This window comes from Typopeltis vanoorti, chromosome 4, assembly GCF_054136105.1.
Source record: "Typopeltis vanoorti isolate ZY-2024b chromosome 4, IOZ_Tvanoo_1.0, whole genome shotgun sequence".
NCBI lineage: Eukaryota > Metazoa > Arthropoda > Arachnida > Uropygi > Thelyphonidae > Typopeltis > Typopeltis vanoorti.
In genome coordinates this window covers 126,906,068-126,929,855 of record NC_143552.1, presented here as the reverse complement: position 1 = coordinate 126,929,855, position 23,788 = coordinate 126,906,068, and the positions used below count along the sequence as shown (strand labels likewise).

Here is a 23,788-nt window from a genome sequence, read left to right as displayed (position 1 = left end):
CGTTCCACAGGTGTTCGATGGGGTTAAGGTCAGGACTCTGTACAGGCAAGGAAATTTGTTTAACACCCATCTCTTCATACGATTCCATAACAGCTGCAGCGTTGTAGCTACAGCTGTTATGGAATTAGGGCATTGTCATCTTGAGAGTAACATGGGTCAGTATCATAAAAACTCCGAAATGTAGGCAGCACCTGATTATCCAAAATATCAAGCTGCCCTCATGGAACCATGGACAATGACCAGTGGTCCCACTCCAAACCAGCTGAATGCACCCTACATCATTACTCCTCCACCACCAAACATTACTGTTGATAAGGATCTGTTGGATGACTAGTTTCAAGGAAGGAGAGATAACTATTGTTTACCTACACAGATTAGTGTTTAGGCAACTTATAGCTGATATTCTGTTTGGTTTCAAAGTAAAGAAAATATAATCGACATAGTATTAAAAGCAGCACTAATCAAATTCAACAAATGAATATTTCTTCTACATAAGAGAAGAGCTCATTAAAAATTATTCAATTTCAGTGTGTAGGCATTCATTTCAAATATAATAACTTCTGCTTGACATTTTTTTCCCATGGTCATTTTTCTAAAATTTTGTTGCTAGTTTTTCACAAATCTAGATAAAGGTTCCCACGGGGAAAAAAAAAAGGCAATTTATCTGAACAATCACTGCACTGACAAAACAAGTCAGTTGAATAAGACACATCAGCTGATGTAGCATATTACTGAATGACTTAATCTTAAGATAAAAAAAAACATTAAAAGTAGCACTGTATTCTGAAAACTAACACTCATGTTTTCATGCATGTGTCAAATTTTTAAAATATTTGGATGAAAAAAAAAAAATGAAAAAAATATATAGAGAAAAATTACTCTCTACTAACCTTGCATGTTTAAATAAAAAAAAAAAGAAATCACAAAATATACAAGAAAATGATAACATTTTCTACTAAAACAATTTTACATGATTTTTCAATGAATAAACTAAACACTGTTTAAACTTTATAGTACATATCGGTTAATATTATATTAACTTTTTGTTTTTGTATTCAGACGTTTATATAAATATTTAAGACGCTTATTTAATTCAGTCCATTTCTTTGGCCTTAACCATTTCCAATGCATATGATTCTCACGCTTCTTTATAAGCATTTGCATTTCATTTCCTTGGAAACCTCTTAGCCATGCAGGTACATTGGTTAAAAGCTTCACAGGATGAATTCTTCCATCTCCAAGAATATCTAATGAAAAAATTATTGTTAACACTTCTCATATTCAAAATTCTACACATATAAGTCAGTATATAATGGTAGAAATGAAGCGAGTATTCTTGTAATCATAAACTTTACTAAGGAGAAAAATAACTTGTACACATATATATATACACACAAAAACGTGCCAGTAAATTAGTTACAAAGTTCGACAGTTCTTTTCTATATAGGGCATATGACTCTTATCCCACTCAATGAGATGGTTGGTAGAAGTAAAGTGCAAGAAAGGCCTGAAATAACTTGTTTGTTGTTTCTGACATATCCTATGTGCTCCTTCGGTCTCGTTTCGAAGCTTCTAGAGGTCTGACCAACATAACTAACACCACAGGAGCAAGGTATATTATATACTCCAGAGTACTTGTAGAATGGATGAGGGTCTTTCGGTGATCTTAAAAATTTCCGCATAGTATTGACCAGCTTGAATGCTACCCTAATATTGTGTGGTTTTAGAAGGATAGCCAATTTTTTTTTGGAAATGCTGCTGCATTCAAGCTGGTCAATACTATTCGGAAATTTTTAAGATCACCGAAAGACCCTCATCCATTCTACAAGTACTCTGGAGTATATAATATACCTTGCTCCTGTGGTGTTAGTTACGTTGTTCATACCTCTAGAAGCTTCGAAACGAGACAAAAGGAGCAGATAGGATATGTAAGAAACAACAGACAAAATATTTCAGGCCTTTCTTGCCACTACCAACCATCTCATTGAGTAGTTACAAGGTTCATTTAAATATATGATTTTTTTTTTATGAGCCAATAAAGACATCATAGCCAAATATATATAAAACCAGGAAATTAAGCCATAATTACTGTATGTAACATAATTATACATAAATTTAGCAGTTTGTTCTAGTGTGGAAACTCTTCCAAGATGTAACATCTGCATACATTCATGACTATTCATAATTAGAGAATTGAATTTTATGTATGTTATCTTCCCTTTGCCTTTACCAAGCAATATTAAATAAATGAAATAAAAAGATTTGGGCTTAATTAGCTGTTTTAAGTGCTTTTCTACCTAATAAATGTTTTTCTCTTGAGTTTCTTGTTCAAATATGTCAGCTGGTAGTGTCTTTAATGCAATGTAAAGACAGTAAAAATAACAAAGAAAGGCACTTCCCCCATCCCAGCAAACACACATCACATATGAAGACAATGAAACTTGGTTCTAATAGCTTTGGTATTATAACTTAGGCATAAACAGTATTTATCAGTTCTTTCAAACTTCTTCTGTATTATATATCTTTTTCTAATTCATAACATTAGAGAGTATAAAAAGTAGTGGAGCCAAAAACAAATGGAATAACAGGGACATGTGGTAAATGTTCCTTCTAAGTTGTGTACTTCTGCAATTGCATGAAATGCTACCCAGTAGTTAAATACCCTTTCCACTTTAGTGACTTTTTTGCAAATTTAGACAAACTTTTAATCTTCATTATTGTTATTATTGATAAAAATTAAGAACAATGACTCTATAGACAGCCTCCACAACTTAATTGATTTCAATAATGTCCATTGGTTGGAAACACCTAGGTTTGAATCCCATATAGGATGCAAAGAACTTTTAATTTGTTATCAAGCACATATGGAGGTGGCCGAGTTCCATTCTCCTCCAGTCCCCAAAACTTGGGTTTTTCATCCAAAAGAGACAAAAATGGCCAGAAGAACACACAAAACTGAAAAACATAATATATTATGCAGAGAAGATAAGCAGGCCTTAACCAGATCATTAGTTAGATTTCAAAGAAGTCAAATTACTTGTCCATAAAAGGCCATTCAGACTAACATGCAAGAAGAAAATGAGAATGTCCCAATTCTAATTTCTGTGAATACTAATTATGAGGCCCTGCTTGGAGGTATGGTCATTCAATACCATTTTCTTCCTTCCTTCCTTCATTCCCTAAATCATCTTTAACTATTTCAGTGCCCAACTCTAAATGCACCCAGTTTATAAATATAGCTATAACACTACTGAAAGCTTTGCTGTAATCCCAATATATAACAAAACTATTTATAGCATTTACGACTACCAGGGTGGTCTTAAAAGTTCTCGGCCTTGACCATAGATGACAACACTATCGAGAAGATTTTTTTTTTCTCAGTCGGTACATTTGTCACAAGCATCCATGTGAAATTGCAAGTCATTCTATCAAGTAGTTTGTTTTATACAGCTTTCTGAAACAAAAGTGTTGTCTGTATCCCTTGAAATGGATAAAATTGAGTATCGTGCAGTTATAAAATTCTTTCTAAAAGAAGGTTTAACACCAAAAAAAATTCATTCGAAGTTCATAAAAGTTTATGGGCACTCTTCTACTTCGTTTTTCACAATTAAGAAATGGGCTGCCAAGTTTAAACATGGCCATACCAGCCTTGAAGATGATCCACATGAAGGACGTCCAAAAAGTGTAACAACACCAGAAGTCATTGATCAAGCGGTATTGGATGACCGGCAAGTCAAAGTGCGTGAAATTGCTGAGACTACAGGGACTTCAAAAGAACATATGTATTTTGCATGAAGAATTGTAAATGAAAATGCTTTGCCCAAGATGGGTGCCACGGTTGCTCACAGCAGATCAAAAATGCACTTGCATGAAAATCTCTGAACAGTGCCTGGAGTGTTTTAACAAGAATAAAACTGATTTTGTGTGTCAATTTAGTGGACAGAAAGAAGAAAAATTCAGTTCCATCAGCAGGAAAAGTCATGGCATAAGTGTTTTGGAATGTTAAAGGCATTTTCTTAATTAACTATCTTGAAAAGGGTAGAGCAATAACCGGGGAATATTATTCCAATCTTTTAACCAGACTAGACAAAAAAATTCATGAGAAAAGACCAGGTATGCAGAAGAAAAAAATTATCTTTCATTAGGACAATGCACCTGCCACAAAGGTATTTTGGCAATGGGAAAATTAAGGGATCTGCACTATGAATTGTTGGAACACCCACCCTATTCCCCAGATTTGGCTCCCTCTGATTCTATCTCTTCCCAAAACTAAAACTCTTCCTCTCTGGTCAGCGTTTTTCTTAGAATCAAGATATGATCGCAGCTGTAGAGGGGTATTTTGCAGATCCTACTGAGAAGCACAGGGACAGGATAATGGCACTGTGCATTGCTGCAATAAATGTATTAGTCTTAAGGGAGATTATATTGAAATATAAAAATAATTTTGAAATTATAAATTCGTTTTTTCATTGTTAGGCTAAGAAATTTTCAGACCATCCTCGTAATTCCTTAGGTCCTATGTAGCCCTGTGAGAAATAATGTCTCCTCCAAATCACTAAACTGCCAAAAGAAAGATTTATTATAGGTTTATTATATATTATATAGATTTATTATATAATTCAATTCTAGTTGCAGACTAGAATTGAAGCTATTTCTTTGTTGGCAATATTATTTGTGCTAACATCAATATCTACACACACACACACACACACACACCCTTCATTTCCAAACAAAAAATCTAATGTATCAACTTAATCCCTGCTTCTGGCACACATATTCTGGTCCGGCCCTAATCTGTGTTGTTTGCATAAATGATCTCCAACTATTATAGTCACAAACATTCATTTTTTTTTTAATACACAGTATATGTGTTAACAGCTTTCTTAATTTCCTTGACAGAAAAATTTTAAATATAGGTTATATACTTTAACTTATGCTAAACACTTCCATTATTGAGAGAAATTAAGTTTTAAAAAGGCTGCATTTAAGCAATTTCAGTGGGTATTTCATGAATAACTTTTTTTTAAACAACACAAACAAGAAAAAATAATGTTTCTACTTACAGATGCTTCCTCTATCAGTTTTATCTTATTTCCATGAAATCAGAAGAATAAGCAACTCAGCAAATGCATTAAGCTATTATAACAGAGTTCACTTGTAAGAAACCAAGAAACAATTTCATATATTGGATGGTTTGTTATAAGTGAATTTCCTTTAAAAACAGAATTTCTTCTGTGGGACTCAGCTGAGACTATTTAATAGTTTGCTAAAGTGGTGTTTGAGAGCCTGACTATGTTGTACGTAATTTTTGTGACGAAAATCTTCTATTGATGATATTGGTTACATGACAAAATGCATTCATCACATCTGCAGACACAATTCCATTACTTGTTTTGAAATTCTGAATTCTTGACAGACAGTAGACCCTGCCACCCAACTTTTACACAACTTGATTGGTTCCCGGAAACTGTCATAAATCAAACCCTAATTTTCCATAGGTTCAATGTCATGAATTAGGACTACGTTCATGAAATGTAGTTTAAACTATAATAACTTGATCTCACTATCCTCAAATTCACTTTTCCTCTTTCTGAACATTTTTGAGAACACATATATGTCCTGTAAATAATTTAAAAGTAAATTTATATTAAATAAGAGTGAGGCAAACTAACAGTTTGATCCAACCACAGACTGTAGACTAATTCCCTCAACCCTGCAAAGTGATCTGGGCACACATCAATAATATTTCTACAGTGCAAATATATATAATATTTTGTTACTTAAAATTTAGTTATGGGGTGCTTAAGGGTCAAAGCTGTATAACTGAGAGGAGACCTCCAATTAGACTTTAAAAGAATGAGGACCGACCAGGGCTTCTGACCTAATGTCCAATCCTCACCTTCTCATGGTGCACCCTGTTGGTATCTACTTGGATACTGAACGGACGAGGATGGGCTGGCAATTTGGGATTTAGCCCACCCAATTGTATTCTTATTGGTTAAACCAAAATATAGAATGATGGTACAACATGACAAAATTTCATGCCGGCTGGGGCGTCGCCCGGTTAAACAAGGCCCCCCGTTGTTTTCGTCAGGGAACCAGGACGAACAGCGAAAAGTCAGCTACTGGAACAAATCTGAAAATAAACCCCAACTAAACATCACCAGAGTTAAAGATCGGTACTATCAACGTAAGAAGCCTGAATGGCAAAGAAATGGAGCTAGCCGAGGAATTAGATAAGTACCAGATCGACATAATAGGGGTGACTGAAACAAAAAGGACCAAAACTGGTGAGATCGTTCTGAGCAATGCATACAAAATGTTATATTCAGGCAATGACAATCAAAGAAAAGAAGGAGTAGCCATAGTATTCAACACAAAATACGAGGCTAATCTTCTTGAATGGCAGTCAGTCTCAAGTAGAGTAATGTGGGCAAATATGAGAATGGGGAACTGGACAATGAGACTTATTTGTGCCTATGGTCCCACAGAAGGTTCTACTAAGGTAGAAGCGGAGGAATTTTTTGAGGCTTTAGAAAAAGCAACTGACACAATGAAAAAGGAAAAATCGGTCCTTGTTGGGGATCTAAATAGCAGAGTAGGAAATGACTGTGAGAGATACAAAAATATTTTGGGAAAATTTGGAGAAAAGAGCAAAGCTAATAATAATGGCAAATATCTATTGGATTTCTGCTCAGGACATGGACTGGTTATTATTAACACCATGTTCCAACATAAAAATGTGCACAAATTCACATGGAGAGAAGAGGCTAGGAATAAGAAAAGTCTCATTGACTATGTTATCGTTGATAGTGATGTTTTCTCCCTGGTGCAGGACACCAGAGTGTACAGAGGATTTGAAATTGGAAGTGATCACTATTTAGTCTTGAGCAGGATAAAATTGAATTTCATATTGAAAAGAATAACATTTAAGAAAGTTTTAAAGCGAATAAAAGTTGAGCAGCTCTCAGATGTGAACTGTACACTAAAATACACAAAGATTATTGAAGAAAAAATGAAAGAGTTTGAGAACAGGAATCAAACCTTGGAGATTCAGTGGCAAACTCTGAAGAAAACATTGATTGATTCTGCCAGAGAGGCATGTGGTGAGGTTGTCTGTAAGGATAAAAAAATCAGAACTCCCTGGTGGACATAGGAAGTTAAAGGGGCAGTGAAGGAAAAGAAGAAAGCATACCAAAAGTTCCTGTCAAATAAGTCAGCTTGTGCTCTTAGAGAATATAGAGACAAATGCAAGAATGCTAAACACTGTGTAAAACTAGCTAAACAAAAGTCATGGGAGGACTTTGGCAAGAATATAGAAAATAAATATCAAGAAGGTGGCAAAATATTCTGGAGGTTGTTGAAGAAGCTTAAGAATGGAGGAAAAAGTGCTGTAAAAGGAATTAGAGATGATAAAGGTGACATGAAAACGGAAGAAAAAGATATCCTTGAAGTATGGAGTAATTACTTTGAAAAACTGCTAAATGAAACAAGCAATGATGACAGCACAGTGGTAAAAAACACTGACCAGGCATGCAGGCAGGAATACATATCCATACTTGAAGTAGAAAAAGCCATCAAAGGCTTGAAATGTGGAAAGGCAGCAGGAGTAGATAATATTTGACCAGAAATGATGAAGTATGGTGGTAAAAGAGTCTTGCAGTGGCTGCACTGCATAGTTCAGAAAGCCTGGACAGACAGACGAATTCCCGATGATTGGAGTAGAGCTCTCATAGTACCCATATATCAAAAGGGAAATAAAACTGCATGTGAGAATTACAGAGGTATTTCCCTACTGAGTGTTCCTGGCAAGATCTATGCAAGTATACTTGAGAAATGGTTGAGAAGAATTGTGGAAGAAAAGCTTGGTGAAGAACAAGCTGGATTCAGACCAAATAGAGGCTGTCAGGATCAGATTTTCACTTTACGACAAACAGTCGAGAAAGCATGGGAATATAACAAAGATCTGTATTTAAGTTTTGTCGATCTGGAAAAGGCATATGACAAGGTGCCAAGAGAGAAGCTATTCAATACGCTGCAGTTATATGGTGTCAATGGGGCATTATATCAAGCAATACTTAGTCTTTATTTGAGTTGTAAGTCAGCAGTTAGAATTGAAGGAAGTACAGGAAGATGGTTTAATGTTAAATCTGGTGTGAGACAAGGATGTACATTATCCCCTCTGTTATTCATTATCTATATGGATCACATTATGAAGGAAAGTGGTATTAAACATGATATCAAAATTGGAGATGTTAATGTCAGCTCTTTGCTTTATGCGGATGATGTTATACTTCTAAATAAATCTGCTACAAGTCTGCAAGATTCTCTGACTAAATTGAATAGCTGTTGTAATAGATATGGTATGAAGGTCAGCAATAAAAAGACAAAGACAATGAAAATAGGCAGAATCATTGAAAATGTCAACTGTGTTGTGAATGGAGAACCTGTGGAACAAGTAAAACATTTCAGCTATTTAGGCACGATTTTTACTGAAGATGGTAAATTAAATATAGAAATAGACAACAGAATCAGCAAAGCTGGTATGGTGGGAAGTCAATAGAATAAATTCATATGGAATAAGAGAGAAATTAGTGGGAACAATAAATTAACTGTATACAAGACAGTGTTCAAACCAGTTTTAACTTATGGATCCGAGAGCTGGGTCAGAAGTAAAACACTTGACCAAAGACTAGAGACCACAGATATGAGAGTCCTGAGAAAGATTATAGGCGTGAACAGATGGCATCAATGGCAATATCATATTAAAAACGAAGATATTAGGAAAGAACTTGACATTGTCAGCATCCAGGAATGTGTTAGCAGAGCTAATCTCAGGTGGTATAGTCACTTAAACAGAATGGGCGAGGAAAGATTAGCTAAACAAGTGTTCTCTGCCAGGTTGGCAGCTAAACGACCCAGAGGAAGACCAAGATGTAGGTGGATTGATATGGTACAAAGTGCCTTAGACGATAGAAATATAAGATCTGATAATGTTGGAGTCTTGACAAGTAACAGACTGATTTGGAGGAAAATTGTAGATAAGAAATTAATAATAATGTAATTTTTTTCATGTAGTACTATCATATCCTGTACACCCCTTGAGAGTACATGGCTGGAATTTGATGATGATGATGATGAAATTTGGTTATTATATGAAACCATGCTGATTCAGTTATTAGATTTCATTCATGCTAGTAAATGTTTCATTCTGGTTGTATGTGCTCAGTTTTAGTCAGCCAACAACTGACAACTATATTTATCTCAATCACCTCATTTCTGTGGTGAATATTTCAATGTCATAATGGAAAATATTTACCTCTAATTGAATGTCATTTACTAAGGTCAAAAAGTGGAATAGCTGATAATGATGAATACTGAAGGTCATTCATCAATGAGCAAAATTAATGAATGAAAATTTGGCACGGATCAAAGAACTAGTTATGAAAACACACATCACTATCCATGAGTTAACTAATCAACTGACAATCTCATCTGGATAATTTCCGAGCAATCTAATCTATAATATAAAATGATAAGCTTTTTTGTAATGTTTTTGTGTCATGATTTTTGTCAAGTTATTTGAAACGTTTTGAAACTCAGGGGCTACCCTGAGTCTCGAGTCTTCAAAATTCGAGTCATCAGAACATCAGAATTAAGTAGAACCGCCCTACCAGTCCGGAACTCGGGGAGGTTGGGCACCGTGTTCGCCAAGGGGAGGGCCACCCCCCCCCCTTTCGAGTCATCAGAATTCAAGGAGAACCAGCCTACCAGAACTCGGGTGGGATTGGACGCCATAGGCATCGGGCGCGGCTAAACCCCTCCTAGTCTGATATAAAATCTGATTACTCTCACAATGCGATTGCAGTAATTTCAAACCAAAAATGATGATTGCTCCACACCCTTTTTTCCCCCTGGATGTGGTATTTCCACTTTTTTTCTTTATGAACTCTAAGTAGCAATGAAAAGATTTTATTACAATTTTCACAATTCGAGAAATCACAGGATATATTTGTCAAGTTCAAAACACAAAATAACACACAAACATTTTCAGTAATATGAATATGAGCTTGTTGCTTCAAAAGGACAGTAATTTTATGCTAACCCCTTTAAATTCTCGTAGACAAGCTTATATGTTGGTTATGCATTACTAAATCACTTAAGGAATTGACAACATACACAAGAATATAAATTAAATTACACTTTAATAAATATTTCCGATATTTCAGCAACATCCTGATGTCATCTTCAAAAGGAAATTACAAAAAAGGCTCGTGCATGTAGGCACTACAATACAGTAACTGAGAATGAAGTGAGGAAGCTATTGTTCTCCTAAAAGTCCTGATGGTGCCCCCCTAGCAGACTATGTAGGTGTTCTTGGCCGTTGGGTTCAAGGTCTGCTGATGTAAGCCTCCCAAATTTGAGACAGTCTCATGCAACCAAATATGTTGAGGTTTGAAGAGTTTCTTAGGGCTGAGGATGATTCCATGAATAGGCTTTCGAATTTGAACTTGCTACGGTGTATTATTGTAGCTTCCATCCAACATATTCTGTGGCATGTATCCAGAGCATGGTCTGCAAGACCCGAGTGGCTGTATTTGTGAAACCGGATGTAGTCCTTGTGTTCCGAAATTCTGACATTCGCTGTCCTGCCTGTTTGGCCAAAGTAAGACAGTTTACAGCTGCAAGGGACCTGGTATACACCAGGTAGGTGTTTGAAAGAACTAGTTATGAAAACAGTGCCTCAGATGTAGGGAATGGTGATAGATTTGGAGTAATCCTTGTTGTGAAGGGGAGGGAGGGGTGTTGGTTTCAATATTTTTTGGATTTTATGGGGGGAGGTGAACTAAATCACATCCTCAACACTTTCTCTGGCCACTGGCTGAGAAAGTGTTGAGGATGTGATTTAGTTCAGTGTTTAAGGCCTTGTCGCTTGAACAGATTAGTTTAGCACTGTTGTATAGTGTTTTCACCACTCCATATTGTTGTCTGTGTGTGTGGGGGGGGGGGATTGTTGGTGAATGTACCTGCCTGTATGGGTGCATTTTCTATAAACTGAGAACACCAAAGTTCCATCAGGCTGGCAGGTGACTAGCGTGTCTAGGTAAGTGAGGCTGTTGTTTTCCTCTTTTTGCAGAGTGAACTTGATTCTGGGGTGTTGGTTGTTTAAGTGTGTTAAGAAGGTGAGGAGTGTATCAGAGCCATGTGGCCAAATAGCGAACACATCATCAACGTAGCGAAGCCATATGGTTGGTTTTTATATAAATATCGAAATATTCGTTAAAGTGTAATTTAATTTATATTCTTATGTAAGTTGTCAATTCCTTAAGTGATTTAATAATGCATAACCAACATATAAGCTTGTCTACGAGAATTACCATCATCCACAGAGATTCCATCGAGTGGAAGGCCCGCCAATACAGTAAAATGAAGTTGAAGTTATCAAGACAACTAAATCGTCTGACATTCCTAAAATGCTGGCGGGATAATCAGGTAATCCCAAATTGTGTAAAATTCAAGCACCGTTTCGTTTCACAAAAAGCTCTCTGTATCTATAACCACACCAGGTACACTTTGCTTCAGGAACAAATTGCCGCCAAGCGGTTTCTCTTAGCTGACATTAACAAAGCTATTCGTGCACTTTAAATCACGAGCTTTGGTCAATTTTACATGACATCTCGGGAATGGCAGCAGACAAAGAATTTAAGTAAATACAGGGTCAACATATCAAAAAATTAAAAAAAGAACTTTACAGTGAATCCAAAACTTCCTACCAACACTGTAATCAGCCTTTCTTCAGTCACCCTGAAGCATTCAACGTGCTTTCACGTGGCTACAATTTCGCCGTTGCTCCCAGAAAAATACCTAGTGAGGATATTATGATCCAGATCGAACGCGGAATCCGCCACCTTCCGAGTCAAATCACCAACAGTTTAAGACTGGATGTAGCTTGTGTCCTCTCCAAAGCAAGACCACCAAAAACCAACATATCCAATAAGGAGTATAAAGCTCTGTAGGAAATGAGGAATAATAAAGAAATAGTTATCGCCAAAGCGGATAAGGGAAATGCAACTGCAGTACTTAACCAAATGGACTACACAGGTAAGCTTAATGGTCTTCTATTAGATCAAGCTACTTACCTCCCTATCGAATAAAATCCCACCAACACACAAATCAGAAAACTTCACAGATTCCTTAAGAAGGTCACTTCTTAGCCTGTAGAAGTTACTAACAAATTAACACCGTTTAACTCTATACCCACCTCCCAGTATTTATGGACTTCCAAAAATACATAAAGAAAATGTGCCATTACATCCCATAGTGGATGGCATTGATTCTTCCACATACAAATTAGCTAAACATTTGGCCAAAGTGCTCACACACTATACTGGCAATACACCATCACACACAAAAAACTCAGCCCAATTCAAAGCCAGCATAGAAAACCTTACACTCCAACATACTGATTTAATGGTCAGTTTTGACTTTTTTTCTCCTCCTTATTTACAAATGTCCCACTCAAGGAAACTTGAGAGCTAGTCCAAGCTAAATTTCCTCCCGATATCTCAGCCCTATTTCAGTTCACAATGAACTCAGGCTATTTCGTTTGGCAGGGAAAATTCTACAAACAAATAGAGGGGACAGCCATGGGTTCACTACTCTCTCCCACCCTTGGCCAATTTCTTTATGGAAACCTCTGAAGAAAATGCCTTAGCCTCTGCCCCACTAAAACCAACCATATGGCTTTGATACGTTGATGATGTGTTTGCTATTTGCCCACATGGCTCTGATATACTCTGATACTCCTCTACTTCTTAACACACTTAAACAACCAACACTCCAGAATCAAGTTCACTCTGGAAAAAAGAAGAAAACAACAGCCTCCCTTTCCTAGACACAGTAGTCACCCGCCAGCCTGATGGAACCTTGGTTTTCTCAGTTTATAGAAAACGTACCCATACAAGCAGGTACATTCACCAACAATTCCACTCCCCCCAACAATATGGAGTGGTGAAAACACTATACAACAGGGCTAAACTAATCTGTTCAAACGACATCGCCCTAAACACTGCACTAAATCACATCCTCAACACTTTCTCAGCCAATGGCTACCCATTATGGGTAGGGGGGTCCCATAAAATCCAAAAAACATTGAAACCAACAAACCACAATCCGCCTTCAAAACAAGGATTACTCTAAATCCATCACCATTCCCTATATCCAAGGCACCTCGGAAAAAATTACCAAAATCTTAAAAAAACATGACGACCTCCTGTTACAGACCATACAGAAAATTGGCATCCCTTATCCGCTCCACTAAAGACCAACCACTTCCCCTAGACCTATCTGGTGTATACCAGGTCCCTTGCAGACTGTAAACTGTCTTACTTTGGCCAAACAGGCAGGACAGCGAATATCAGAATTTCGGAACACAAGGACTACATCCAGTTCAGTTTCACAAGTACAGCTACTCAGGTCTTGCATACCATGCTCTGGATACATGCCACAGAATATGTTGGAAGAAAGCTACAATAATACACCGTAGCAAGTTCAAATTCGAAAGATTATTCATGGAATCATCCTCACCCCTAAGAAACTCTTCATACCTCAACAAATTTGGTTGAATGAGACCACCTCAAATTTGGGAGGCGTACATCAGCAGACCTTTAGCCCAACGGCCAAGAACACCTACATAACCTGATAGGGTGCACCATCAGGACTTTTAGGAGAACAATAGCTTCCTCACTTCATTCTCAGTTACTATGTTGTAGTGCCTACGTGCACGTGCCTTTTTTGTAAGTTCCTTTGGCAACGTGAGCCGAAATATTGGAAATATTTATTAAAGTGTAATTTAATTTATATTCTTATGTATGTTGTCAATTCCTTAAGTGATTTAGTAACCCCTTTAAAGCAGGTAAATATCATTATTTTAGAGGAAAAAACAAATAAAAATAATAAGGAAATTTTCTGATAACACTTCATATGCTTACCGAAAAACTTTTGCTTCAGTCTAACGAAGAAACTTGAATAAAGTAGAATTAAAATTAATACTGTAGTAATTATGTAGTGTTTTGAGAGAGAGAGCACAAGCTCTTAAATTGCATGACCTGCCATGCATTCTTGGATTTCATATTCATAATTTTAGTATAAGGGGATTAGTCATATGCGTATACTATCAAAAATCAACTTTTATATATATATATATATATATATATATATATATATATATATATATATATATTTATAAAAATAAATTTAACTGACTAGAACCCGAGAAAGTATAACAAAAACCTTTAATACATCACAACTAGTTTCATCGGTGCTCCAACTTCTTCAGGTGAGAAATAAAAACATAAGATATAAAATAACACGGTAAAAAATGAACTTTACAGCTTAATAAAAAGCAGAATAATAACAGTCATATTTGAATAGGTGACCGCGTGCTACCGTTGGCATGAGTAGAATGTGTGCGACAGCTAATTTTGAGCGCCAGTACTGGATTACTGCGCTATGGGAATCAAAAGAAATAGTTCTGGACCCTTCACATTTAAACAATAATCTTAGCTACAATTTACCCGATTCCCATAGCGCAGTAATCCAGTACTGGCGCTCAAAAATTAGCTGTCGCACACATTCTACTCATGCCAACGGTAGCACGCGGTCACTATTCAAATATGACTGTTATTATTCTGCTTTTTATTAAGCTGTAAAGTTCATTTTTTACCGTGTTATTTTATATCTCATGTTTTTATTTCTCACCTGAAGAAGTCGGAGCACCGATGAAACTAGTTGTGATGTATTAAAGGTTTTTGTTATACTTTCTCAGGTTCTAGTCAGTTAAATTTATTTTTATAAATGTATACATCCCGAGTAAATCCTAATTTCAACAATATATATATATATATATGTAGAAAGTTTTTTTACCTTGGGTGTAAAATACGTTAAAGATACCAAGAAATTTTATACTTGGTTTTAATCCTTTTCCCAAGTAAGCAAAACGAACTACTGCCCCTTTCAGGTGTATATTAATGCATTGCATTATACATGCCCAAAAGGGAGGAGGGTGCTTTGTATTATGGGATACATACTAAGGCGTGATATGAAGTCATCAGCTCTATATACAAGTAGTTCAGACGTGAATATCTTTCAAGTGCAAAAGTTTGTTTTGCTTTCTTGAGAAAGGAATTAAAACCAAGTATAAAATTTCTTGGTATTTTTAACACACACACACACACACACACACATGGTTGGTTATTCTAGTTGCAAAATTAAAAACCCAAAGTTCCTGGGAGAAAAAAATCTGCCCTCATTATGAGACCACCTAATGCATATTCAACTAAAAAGGCCATGATAAAGATTCTTCTCATTCTAGATGGGGATTCAACCTAGGTCTTTCCAACCAAAAAAGGCATAATCAAAAGACCGAGCTATGGAGGCTCTGAGATAGCACTACCTAATTATTGTAATTAAGTGCAAAAGATATAACCAGTTGCTGAATCCTTGCTTTAAAACTAGATAATGATTAAATATGTTTTTCGATCCCAAATAATGTTTACAGAGATGGTAATCAACATTCACCAAGCTTACTTGGGTGTAAAATACGTTAAAGATACCAAGAAATTTTATACTTGGTTTTAATCCTTTTCCCAAGTAAGCAAAACAAGCTACTCCCTCTTTCAGGTGTATATTAATGCATTGCATTATACATGCCCAAAGGCGGGGGGGGGGGGCCTTGCATTATGGGATACATAAGGGACTAACAGAATAGTTTGTTCTAGTGAATGCTATGGAAGGGGGTTCTTTTAGTCTGAAGAATTAACTGGAAATAATTAGTAGGTAATAATTACTACATTCTAACTCAGAGAACTTACTTTTGCTGAAGCTAAATATCTGCAAAAATTACTAATAAATTGAAATTATGCAGCAATTAGCAATTTCACCTCACTGTAGTGAGGGAATTTCTGTGAAATACCCTCACTACAGCCTAACCTCTTGCCATGAACATCATTTTCTCATTCTTCTCTATAATATTCCATCCCTTATCATAATAAATCTTACTTATTTATCATAATTTTTTTTTTCCATTTTAACATATCCCACCTCAATGTCTGGGACCTAATTTTTGCAATCACCTCCATTTACTACTCAATCGAAAGTAAAACACCTTTTTCTATCAACATTCAATCATGATTTCATTTAGTGTTTGTGGTGCTGAAGTAATAAATATTTAACACCTAACACAGAGATTAATCAGAATAATCAGTAGAATGTCATTTTATCTTTAATTTTTCCATACTATTCTTTGCCTAGTAAATTTCATTGAATAAGCATTGAAGTAATGATTTCCTAAAAGTTTACCTATATAATCATTCTGTCCAAAAAGAGCTCTTTTTTCTGACCATTCATTTATAGGCTTTGGACGTTTTGGAAAAATTTGAATTTCCTTTGTCTCACCTTTAATTCTTGGCAGAAGACCTAACAGAAAACAAAATATGTAATTAACCATATGCAATTAGACATATAAATGATTTATACAAGTTATTTCTGTAGTTTCATTCTCTCTCTCTCTCTCTCCCCCTCCCCTCCCTCCATAATTTCTTCAAACCACCTCACAATGTCCCTTCTTACCCCCCCCCCCTACTGAGGTGCAACTTTTCTGTGACAGAGCTATCTCTTCTTCCTTCAAACCTATAAGTATACACAATTCTAGTCTTCTCTTTCTATCTTATTAGATTGTTTACTATTACTGTTTGTTACTTCAGCTCACCTCTATCATATATCAAGGTGTGATATGGTGATGAACTAAGGAGGCATGCAATCCCGCTTTCACATTTTTCTGTCTCACTATTTCCAGTGATACAAAAATTTCATGTGATATCATTAGTGCTATCTTGCAAGTCATTGCTGATCATCCATGTCCTGCATTCTTATTCACTGCATCAGTTACACTTTGTAAAGTCCTTCATACCCGTCAAACTTCAACATTCACTTATCTCCCACATCCCTCGCCACAGAAAACAGTATCATTATGCCACCTTTCAAATCTCTACTGACTGTATTTCGCTCTTACTTCCACCTTCCCTCCCATCTCCCTCTCTCTCTTCCATTTCTTCTGAAGCTATTCAATTCCATCTTGCACACTCCTCAACTCATTCTTTAATTTACCAACTTAATCATTATTTCATTTACTCCATTTTCACTCCCTTTTCAGTCTCACCACATCATCATAATCAATATAATTGATTATGACTTCCTGATTTGTACTCTGGTTGTTCATGTTACTATGACAGCACTACACGGTTAAGTTTACATTATTATTAATTGCCTATCAACAATTTTCCTTCAAATTAGCTTATTACTTGTAAGCACTCCAATATTGTTGTATATAACATTTCATTCTTCTAAGGCAGTTCTGACTGAATCAATCTACCTAGACCCTCTAGGTCTCTTTCCTGCCGTCTTGGTATCAAAAACCTGCTTTGTTAACCTTTCCTCACCCATTCTATTTAAGTGGCCATACCATTTTAGATTAACTCTGCTGATTCTTGAATGTTAATAATATCAAGTTACTTTCTAATATCTTCATTTTTAATATGATTCTGCCATTGATAACATCAGTCACTCCCCTAATTTTTCTCACAACCATCATATCTGTAGTATCTAGTCTTTGATCAAGCTTTATTTCTAACCCAACTCTCAGTTGCATAATTTAAAATTGATTTGAACATTGTCTTGTATACTGCTAGTTTGGTGTTTTGGCTATCTCTCTTATTTCATATAAATTTATTCAGCTGGCTACCCACCATGCCAACTTTGCTTATTCTGTTGTCTACTTCCAGATTTAACCTGCCATCTTCACTAAAAACTGTGAATAAATAGCTGAAATATTTTACTTGTTCTATAGGATCTCCATTCAGTATTCAGCTGAAGTTTTCTATGTTGCTGCCTATTTTCATAGTTTTGGTCTTTTTATTACTGATTTTCATGTCAAATTTGTTACAACTGTTATTCAATTTAGTTAGAGAATCTTGGTGACTTGCACTAGATGTGTTTAGGAGTACAACATCAAAGAGCTAAGTTGTACATCTCCAATTCTAATATCAGGTCTAATGCCACTTTCTTTCATAATGTGATCCATATAAATTATGAATAAGAGTGGAGATAATGTGCATCCTTGTCTTACCCTATCCCTGATTTTACATCAAAGCATCTTCCTGTATTTCCTTCAATTCTAACTGCTGACTGACAGCTTACATATAGACTATGTATTGTTCTGTATAATGTTCCATTCACCCTATAGAATTGTAGTGTTTTGAAAAGCTTTTCTCTGGACACCTTGTCATATGCATTTTCCAGATCTACACCTCCAAATCAAAAAATTAGAATAATCAAAATGTGTTGAATGATTTGGAATTCTAATTTGCAGAGAAAACAATTAACAAATATGAATTAGTACTTTGTAATTATATTTTCATTACATTATATTTTTACATTATTTATTTACATCAGATTATATTTAGATTATTATTACATTAGATTATGTTTTCAAATAATAGTTTTCTTATAATTTATATTACATTTTATATTACATTTATATTGGAAAAGGCATATGACAAGGTGCCAAGAGAGAAGCTATTCAATACGCTGCAGTTATATGGTCTCAATGGAGCCTTATATCAAGCAATACTGTCTTTATTTGAGTTGTAAGTCAGCAGTTAGAATTGAAGGAAGTACAGGAAGATGGTTTAATGTTAAATCTGGTGTGAGACAAGGATGTACATTATCCCCTCTGTTATTCATTATCTATATGGATCACATTATGAAGGAAAGTGGTATTAAACATGATATCAAAATGTTAATGTCAGTTCTTTGCTTTATGCGGATGATGTTATACTTCTAAATAAATCTGCTACAAGTCTGCAAGATTCTCTGACTAAATTGAATAGCTGTTGTAATAGATATGGTATGAAGGTCAGCAATAAAAAGACAAAGACAATGAAAATAGGCAGAATCATTGAAAATGTCAACTGTGTTGTGAATGGAGAACCTGTGGAACAAGCAAAACATTTCAGCTATTTAGGCACGATTTTTACTGAAGATGGTAAATTAAATATAGAAATAGACAACAGAATCAGCAAAGCTGGTATGGTGGGAAGTCAATAGAATAAATTTATATGGAATAAGAGAGAAATTAGTGGGAACACTAAATTAACTGTATACAAGACAGTGTTCAAACCAGTTTTAACTTATGGATCCGAGAGCTGGGTCAGAAGTAAAACACTTGACCAAAGACTAGAGACCACAGATATGAGAGTCCTGAGAAAGATTATAGGCGTGAACAGATGGCATCAATGGCAATATCATATTAAAAACGAAGATATTAGGAAAGAACTTGACATTGTCAGCATCCAGGAATGTGTTAGCAGAGCTAATCTCAGGTGGTATGGTCACTTAAACAGAATGGGCGAGGAAAGATTAGCTAAACAAGTGTTCTCTGCCAGGTTGGCAGCTAAACGACCCAGAGGAAGACCAAGATGTAGGTGGATTGATACGGTACAAAGTGCCTTAGACGATAGAAATATAAGATCTGATAATGTTGGAGTCTTGACAAGTAACAGACTGATTTGGAGGAAAATTGTAGATAAGAAATTAATAATAATGTAATTTTTTTCATGTAGTACTATCATATCCTGTACACCCCTTGAGGGTACATGGCTGGAATTTGATGATGATATATTACATTTTTATGTATTTACAGGGTTATATAATCTATAAAGTACATAGATTTAGTTTATGCTAATTAATATTTGGTAATAATCATTTTCTATTCAATAAATTAGAACTGCAAATCATTCAACACATTTTCTTTGATTATTCTAATTTTTTGATTTGGAGGTGCACAAAACTTAAGTGCAGATTCTTGTCATATTCCCATAATTTCTCAACTATTTGTCTTAAAGTGAAAATCTGATCTTAAAAACCTCTATTTGGCCTGAATCCAGCTTGTTCTTCTCCAACTATCTCTTTCACAATCTTTCTCAACCTCTTTTCAAGTATACATGCATAAATCTTACCTAGAACACTTAGTACAGAAATTCCACTGTAATTCTCACATTCAGTTTTATTTCCCTTTTTATATATGGGTACTATGAGAGCTCTACTCCAATAATTTGGAATTCAACTTTCTGTCCAAACCTTCTGAATTATGCAGTGTAGCCACTGTAAAACTTTTATACCTCCATACTTAAGCATTTCTAGTCAAATATCATCTACTCCAGCTGCCTTTCAACATTTCAAGTTTTTAATGGCTTTTTCTACCTCAAGTATTGATGTGTTATCCTCTTTGCATTCCTCTTGAAAATTTTCTAATATGGTTCTGTCACTACTTGTTTTAAATCTTTCAAAGTAATTACTCCAGACATCTAGGATATCCTTTTACTTATACTTTTACAAGCAGCTTAGCTCGCTTACATTTTTCTCTGTATTCCCTTTTAATTATTCTTCTTTCTTCCATCATCTATGTGGATGATGATGAAGCCGAATAATGAACTCTTTCCACTTCTGTTTGTCCTGGGAGAGTCTGAACAATTCTCTCCAGTTTGGTGTCGCTTGTTGTGATTTGGTTTTAATTGGTTAGTTATTAATTCTACATTAGTCAGTTAACCGTAGGAATCTTGCTTTCATACTTTCAACTGTATTTCAATCACACGACAATCTCACTCTGACAATCTGCATGCTACTTTCGTTCTCACTTTCGAGATGTGTACTAACACTCTAGTCACATATTACCACTTCTGGTATTTGTTCTCCAAATCTTGCTGCTTTTATTTCCTTTTGCCCTTCTTGCTTTCTCCATATTTTTGCTTTCTCTTTTCACAAACACAAATTAATAGACATCATCTCTATGACTATACATGCACTGCAATCCACATGTTCATCCAATGATGCTTTCCATCCATCTCCAAAATTCTCTCATATACATGGTTACCCTCTTAATTCTTCACACAGATCTACAATAATCAAATACATACTACATATTACAAAGACTGCAACTTTAAGTCAATTAAAGTTTGGCATCATAAACACTTTGTCATCAGAGTCAATCACTATCACCATTTCAGCAGTAATGAAATCATTCATGTCTTGCTATTGTTCAACAGTATTTAGAACAACAATCCCAATCTTTCATCTTTTATAATTTTTATAATTAAAGAAAAAAAGGAAACATTATATAAATAACCAATATTGATTTATCCTTTCACATTCTCAGACCTTTTTCAAAATAATGTTTGCAATTCATATTTGTAAGTAATACCAATTACATGACTAATATATTTTATTTCTTGTGTGAAGAGGCTAAAGAATTATCAGTGCCCTTGACCATGTTGTTTAATCTGAATCTCAGGTCTGGTTTAGTCCCGAAGGTGTGGAAAGAGGGGAAAATAGTTTCACTGAATAAAGGAGGATCCAAGACTACGGTTGCAAAATGCCAACCGATCAGCATATCAGGAGTCGTTGTCAAGGTCTTAGAGAAAGTAGTCAAGGGAAAAATACATCAATGGATAGATGAAAATGAGATACTGTACAGGGGACAGCATGGCTTTGTGAAGGGTAGATCATGCTTCAGTAACTTGCTCAAGTTTTATAACAAGGTGATGGCTGAACTAGATAAGGGAAATGGGTTTACAGTGATACCGCTGGACCTGGCAAAGGCGTTTGACAGGATACCACATGGAATACTAATCCATAAACTACAACATATGGGAATGGAAATAGGATTGGCGAGATGGATAGGTGGTTGGTTGATGGAGAGAGATATCAAAGAGTAGTTTATTCAGGAGTAGCGTCCAAAAGACGGCCTGTGACTAGTGGTGTGCCGCAGGGTTCTATTCTTGGACCACTGCTGTTTAATCTGTTCATTAACGATATAGGAAAGGATCTAAGTGGAACAATTCATTTGTTCGCTGATGATGCAAAGTTGGGTAGGGCAATAGTGAATGCAGAAGATGTCAAAGTCTTGCAGGATGACTTAGACAGATTGGAGTTCTGGGCTAAGGAGAATGGATGTAAATTTAATGTGACAAAATGTAAGGTTATGCATTTTGGGGTGAAAAGATTAGCAGCAGTATAAAAACATTGGTCGAACTGTACTCCAAGAGATTAATGAGGCCAGGGACTTGGGAGTGTTGGTGGATAGGGAGATGAAGTTCAGGGGGCACATTGCAAAAGTAGCTAAATCAGCTCATCACTCACTTGGTTGTTGAAAAATACCTTGACGAGCAGAGACAAGCAAGTTATTGTACCTCTGTACCGAGCCTTGATAAGACCTCATCTCGACTACTGTGCCCAGATTTGGTCACCTCGGTTCCTTCTTGATGGGGAGGAGGTGGAGAGGATCCAGAGGCGAGTGACCAAGATGATAACAGGTCTATGGAATGAACCATATGAGAACAGGTTGAAGATTTGTGGGGTGCAGAAACTAGTTGATAGGCGGAGGAGGGGAGATATGATTGAGACATTCAAATTGCTAAAGGGATTCTATAGGATTAATTCAGATATTTTTGAGATCAGGACTGGTGGTGGGAGAACTAGGGGATACCTATGGAAGCTGGGCAAGAGTGTGGTTAGCAGGGGTGTTAGAGCTGGGTTCTTTACTTTTAGAGTGGTAAACGAGTGGAATAAGCTGCCAGAGTCTGTTGTGGGTGCTATGATGGTGAACAAGTTCAAGACAAGGTATGATAGATACTGTGAGAATGTAATAGCATAGTTGTGTGGACATGATGTTTAGGGCCTCCCTCGATGAGTCTAAGGACTCCTGGAGTCGCCCAAAATAATAATAATAATAATCATCATCATCATACGTATCAAGGATTTAGGCCTAGTATGGCCTGTTCCGGCCTTAGAAGTCATCGTTGAATCGTTTAAGAGGACGTCCTGGTTTTCTTTTTCCTAATGGCTTGTACTTTAAGGCTTGTTTTGGTAATCTTTCTGTTTTCATTCTTTGAACGTGTTCCATCCATCTATGTTTATATTTTTTAATTTTTTCAATTATTGGTTCTTGGTTTAATTCTTTCATAATATCTTCGTTTCTTTTGTGATCAAATAGGGTATACTTTGCAGTTTTTCTCATAAACTTCATTTCTGCTGTTGTTAATCTTTGTTTGTCTTTTTGTTTTATTGTCCAGATTTCGCTTCCATACATTAAGACAGGTAGGGCTAATGTATTGTATACTTTTAGCTTGGTTTGTTTTTGAACTAGGTTTGGTTTAAATATAGAGTTAATTACTCCTGTTATTTTTAAATAATAATATAATAATAATAATAATTTACAAAATATTTTATTAACCACGCTACTGGCCAAGACGTCTATAGACGTTCACGTTATCATGGATGCGAAGTGCTTATTAAAATTGTAATACCATTGTTATAACAATGAAATATATGATGGATACGAAGCATATGCGGATGCGTATTTGATCCATAACGGCCGGTAAGGTGGTTAATATTCATCATCTCTGACAGAATCATTACCAATGCCAAAATAATATATTTTGTAAACTAACACTGACAAGATCATCGAGTTTTTCATTCATGGATGCTGTAACTCAGCAAATGAATAGAAGAGCATATTAACTACAGCAACCATCACTAAAATTTAAACTTTAAAGCATAATAAAATATCACTTAGTGAGGATAACATGAATAGATTCGGTAAATTAAAATCCATTGCATATTAACAGCACATTTATAGTTTCTACAGACTATAGATATAAAATTTGCTACTGTT

At 35.6% G+C, this 23,788-nt stretch overlaps 1 protein-coding gene across 4 annotated transcripts in view; it reads right to left on the bottom strand.

Moving 5' to 3' along the window:
• Window positions 1–928: 928 nt before the first annotated feature.
• mRpL51 (mitochondrial ribosomal protein L51) overlaps window positions 929–23,788 on the bottom strand; it is a 42,142-nt gene continuing 19,282 nt past the window's right edge. For all 4 annotated transcript variants that reach the window (XM_090391449.1, XM_090391447.1, XM_090391450.1 and 1 more), the window contains exons 3-4: window positions 16,360–16,476; window positions 929–1,247 (exon numbers count right to left, since the gene is read on the bottom strand). In XM_090391449.1, coding sequence (XP_090247575.1) covers window positions 1,036–1,247; window positions 16,360–16,476 — 329 coding nt within the window. In that variant the 3' untranslated portion in view covers window positions 929–1,035. The remainder of the gene's footprint in view (window positions 1,248–16,359; window positions 16,477–23,788) is intronic.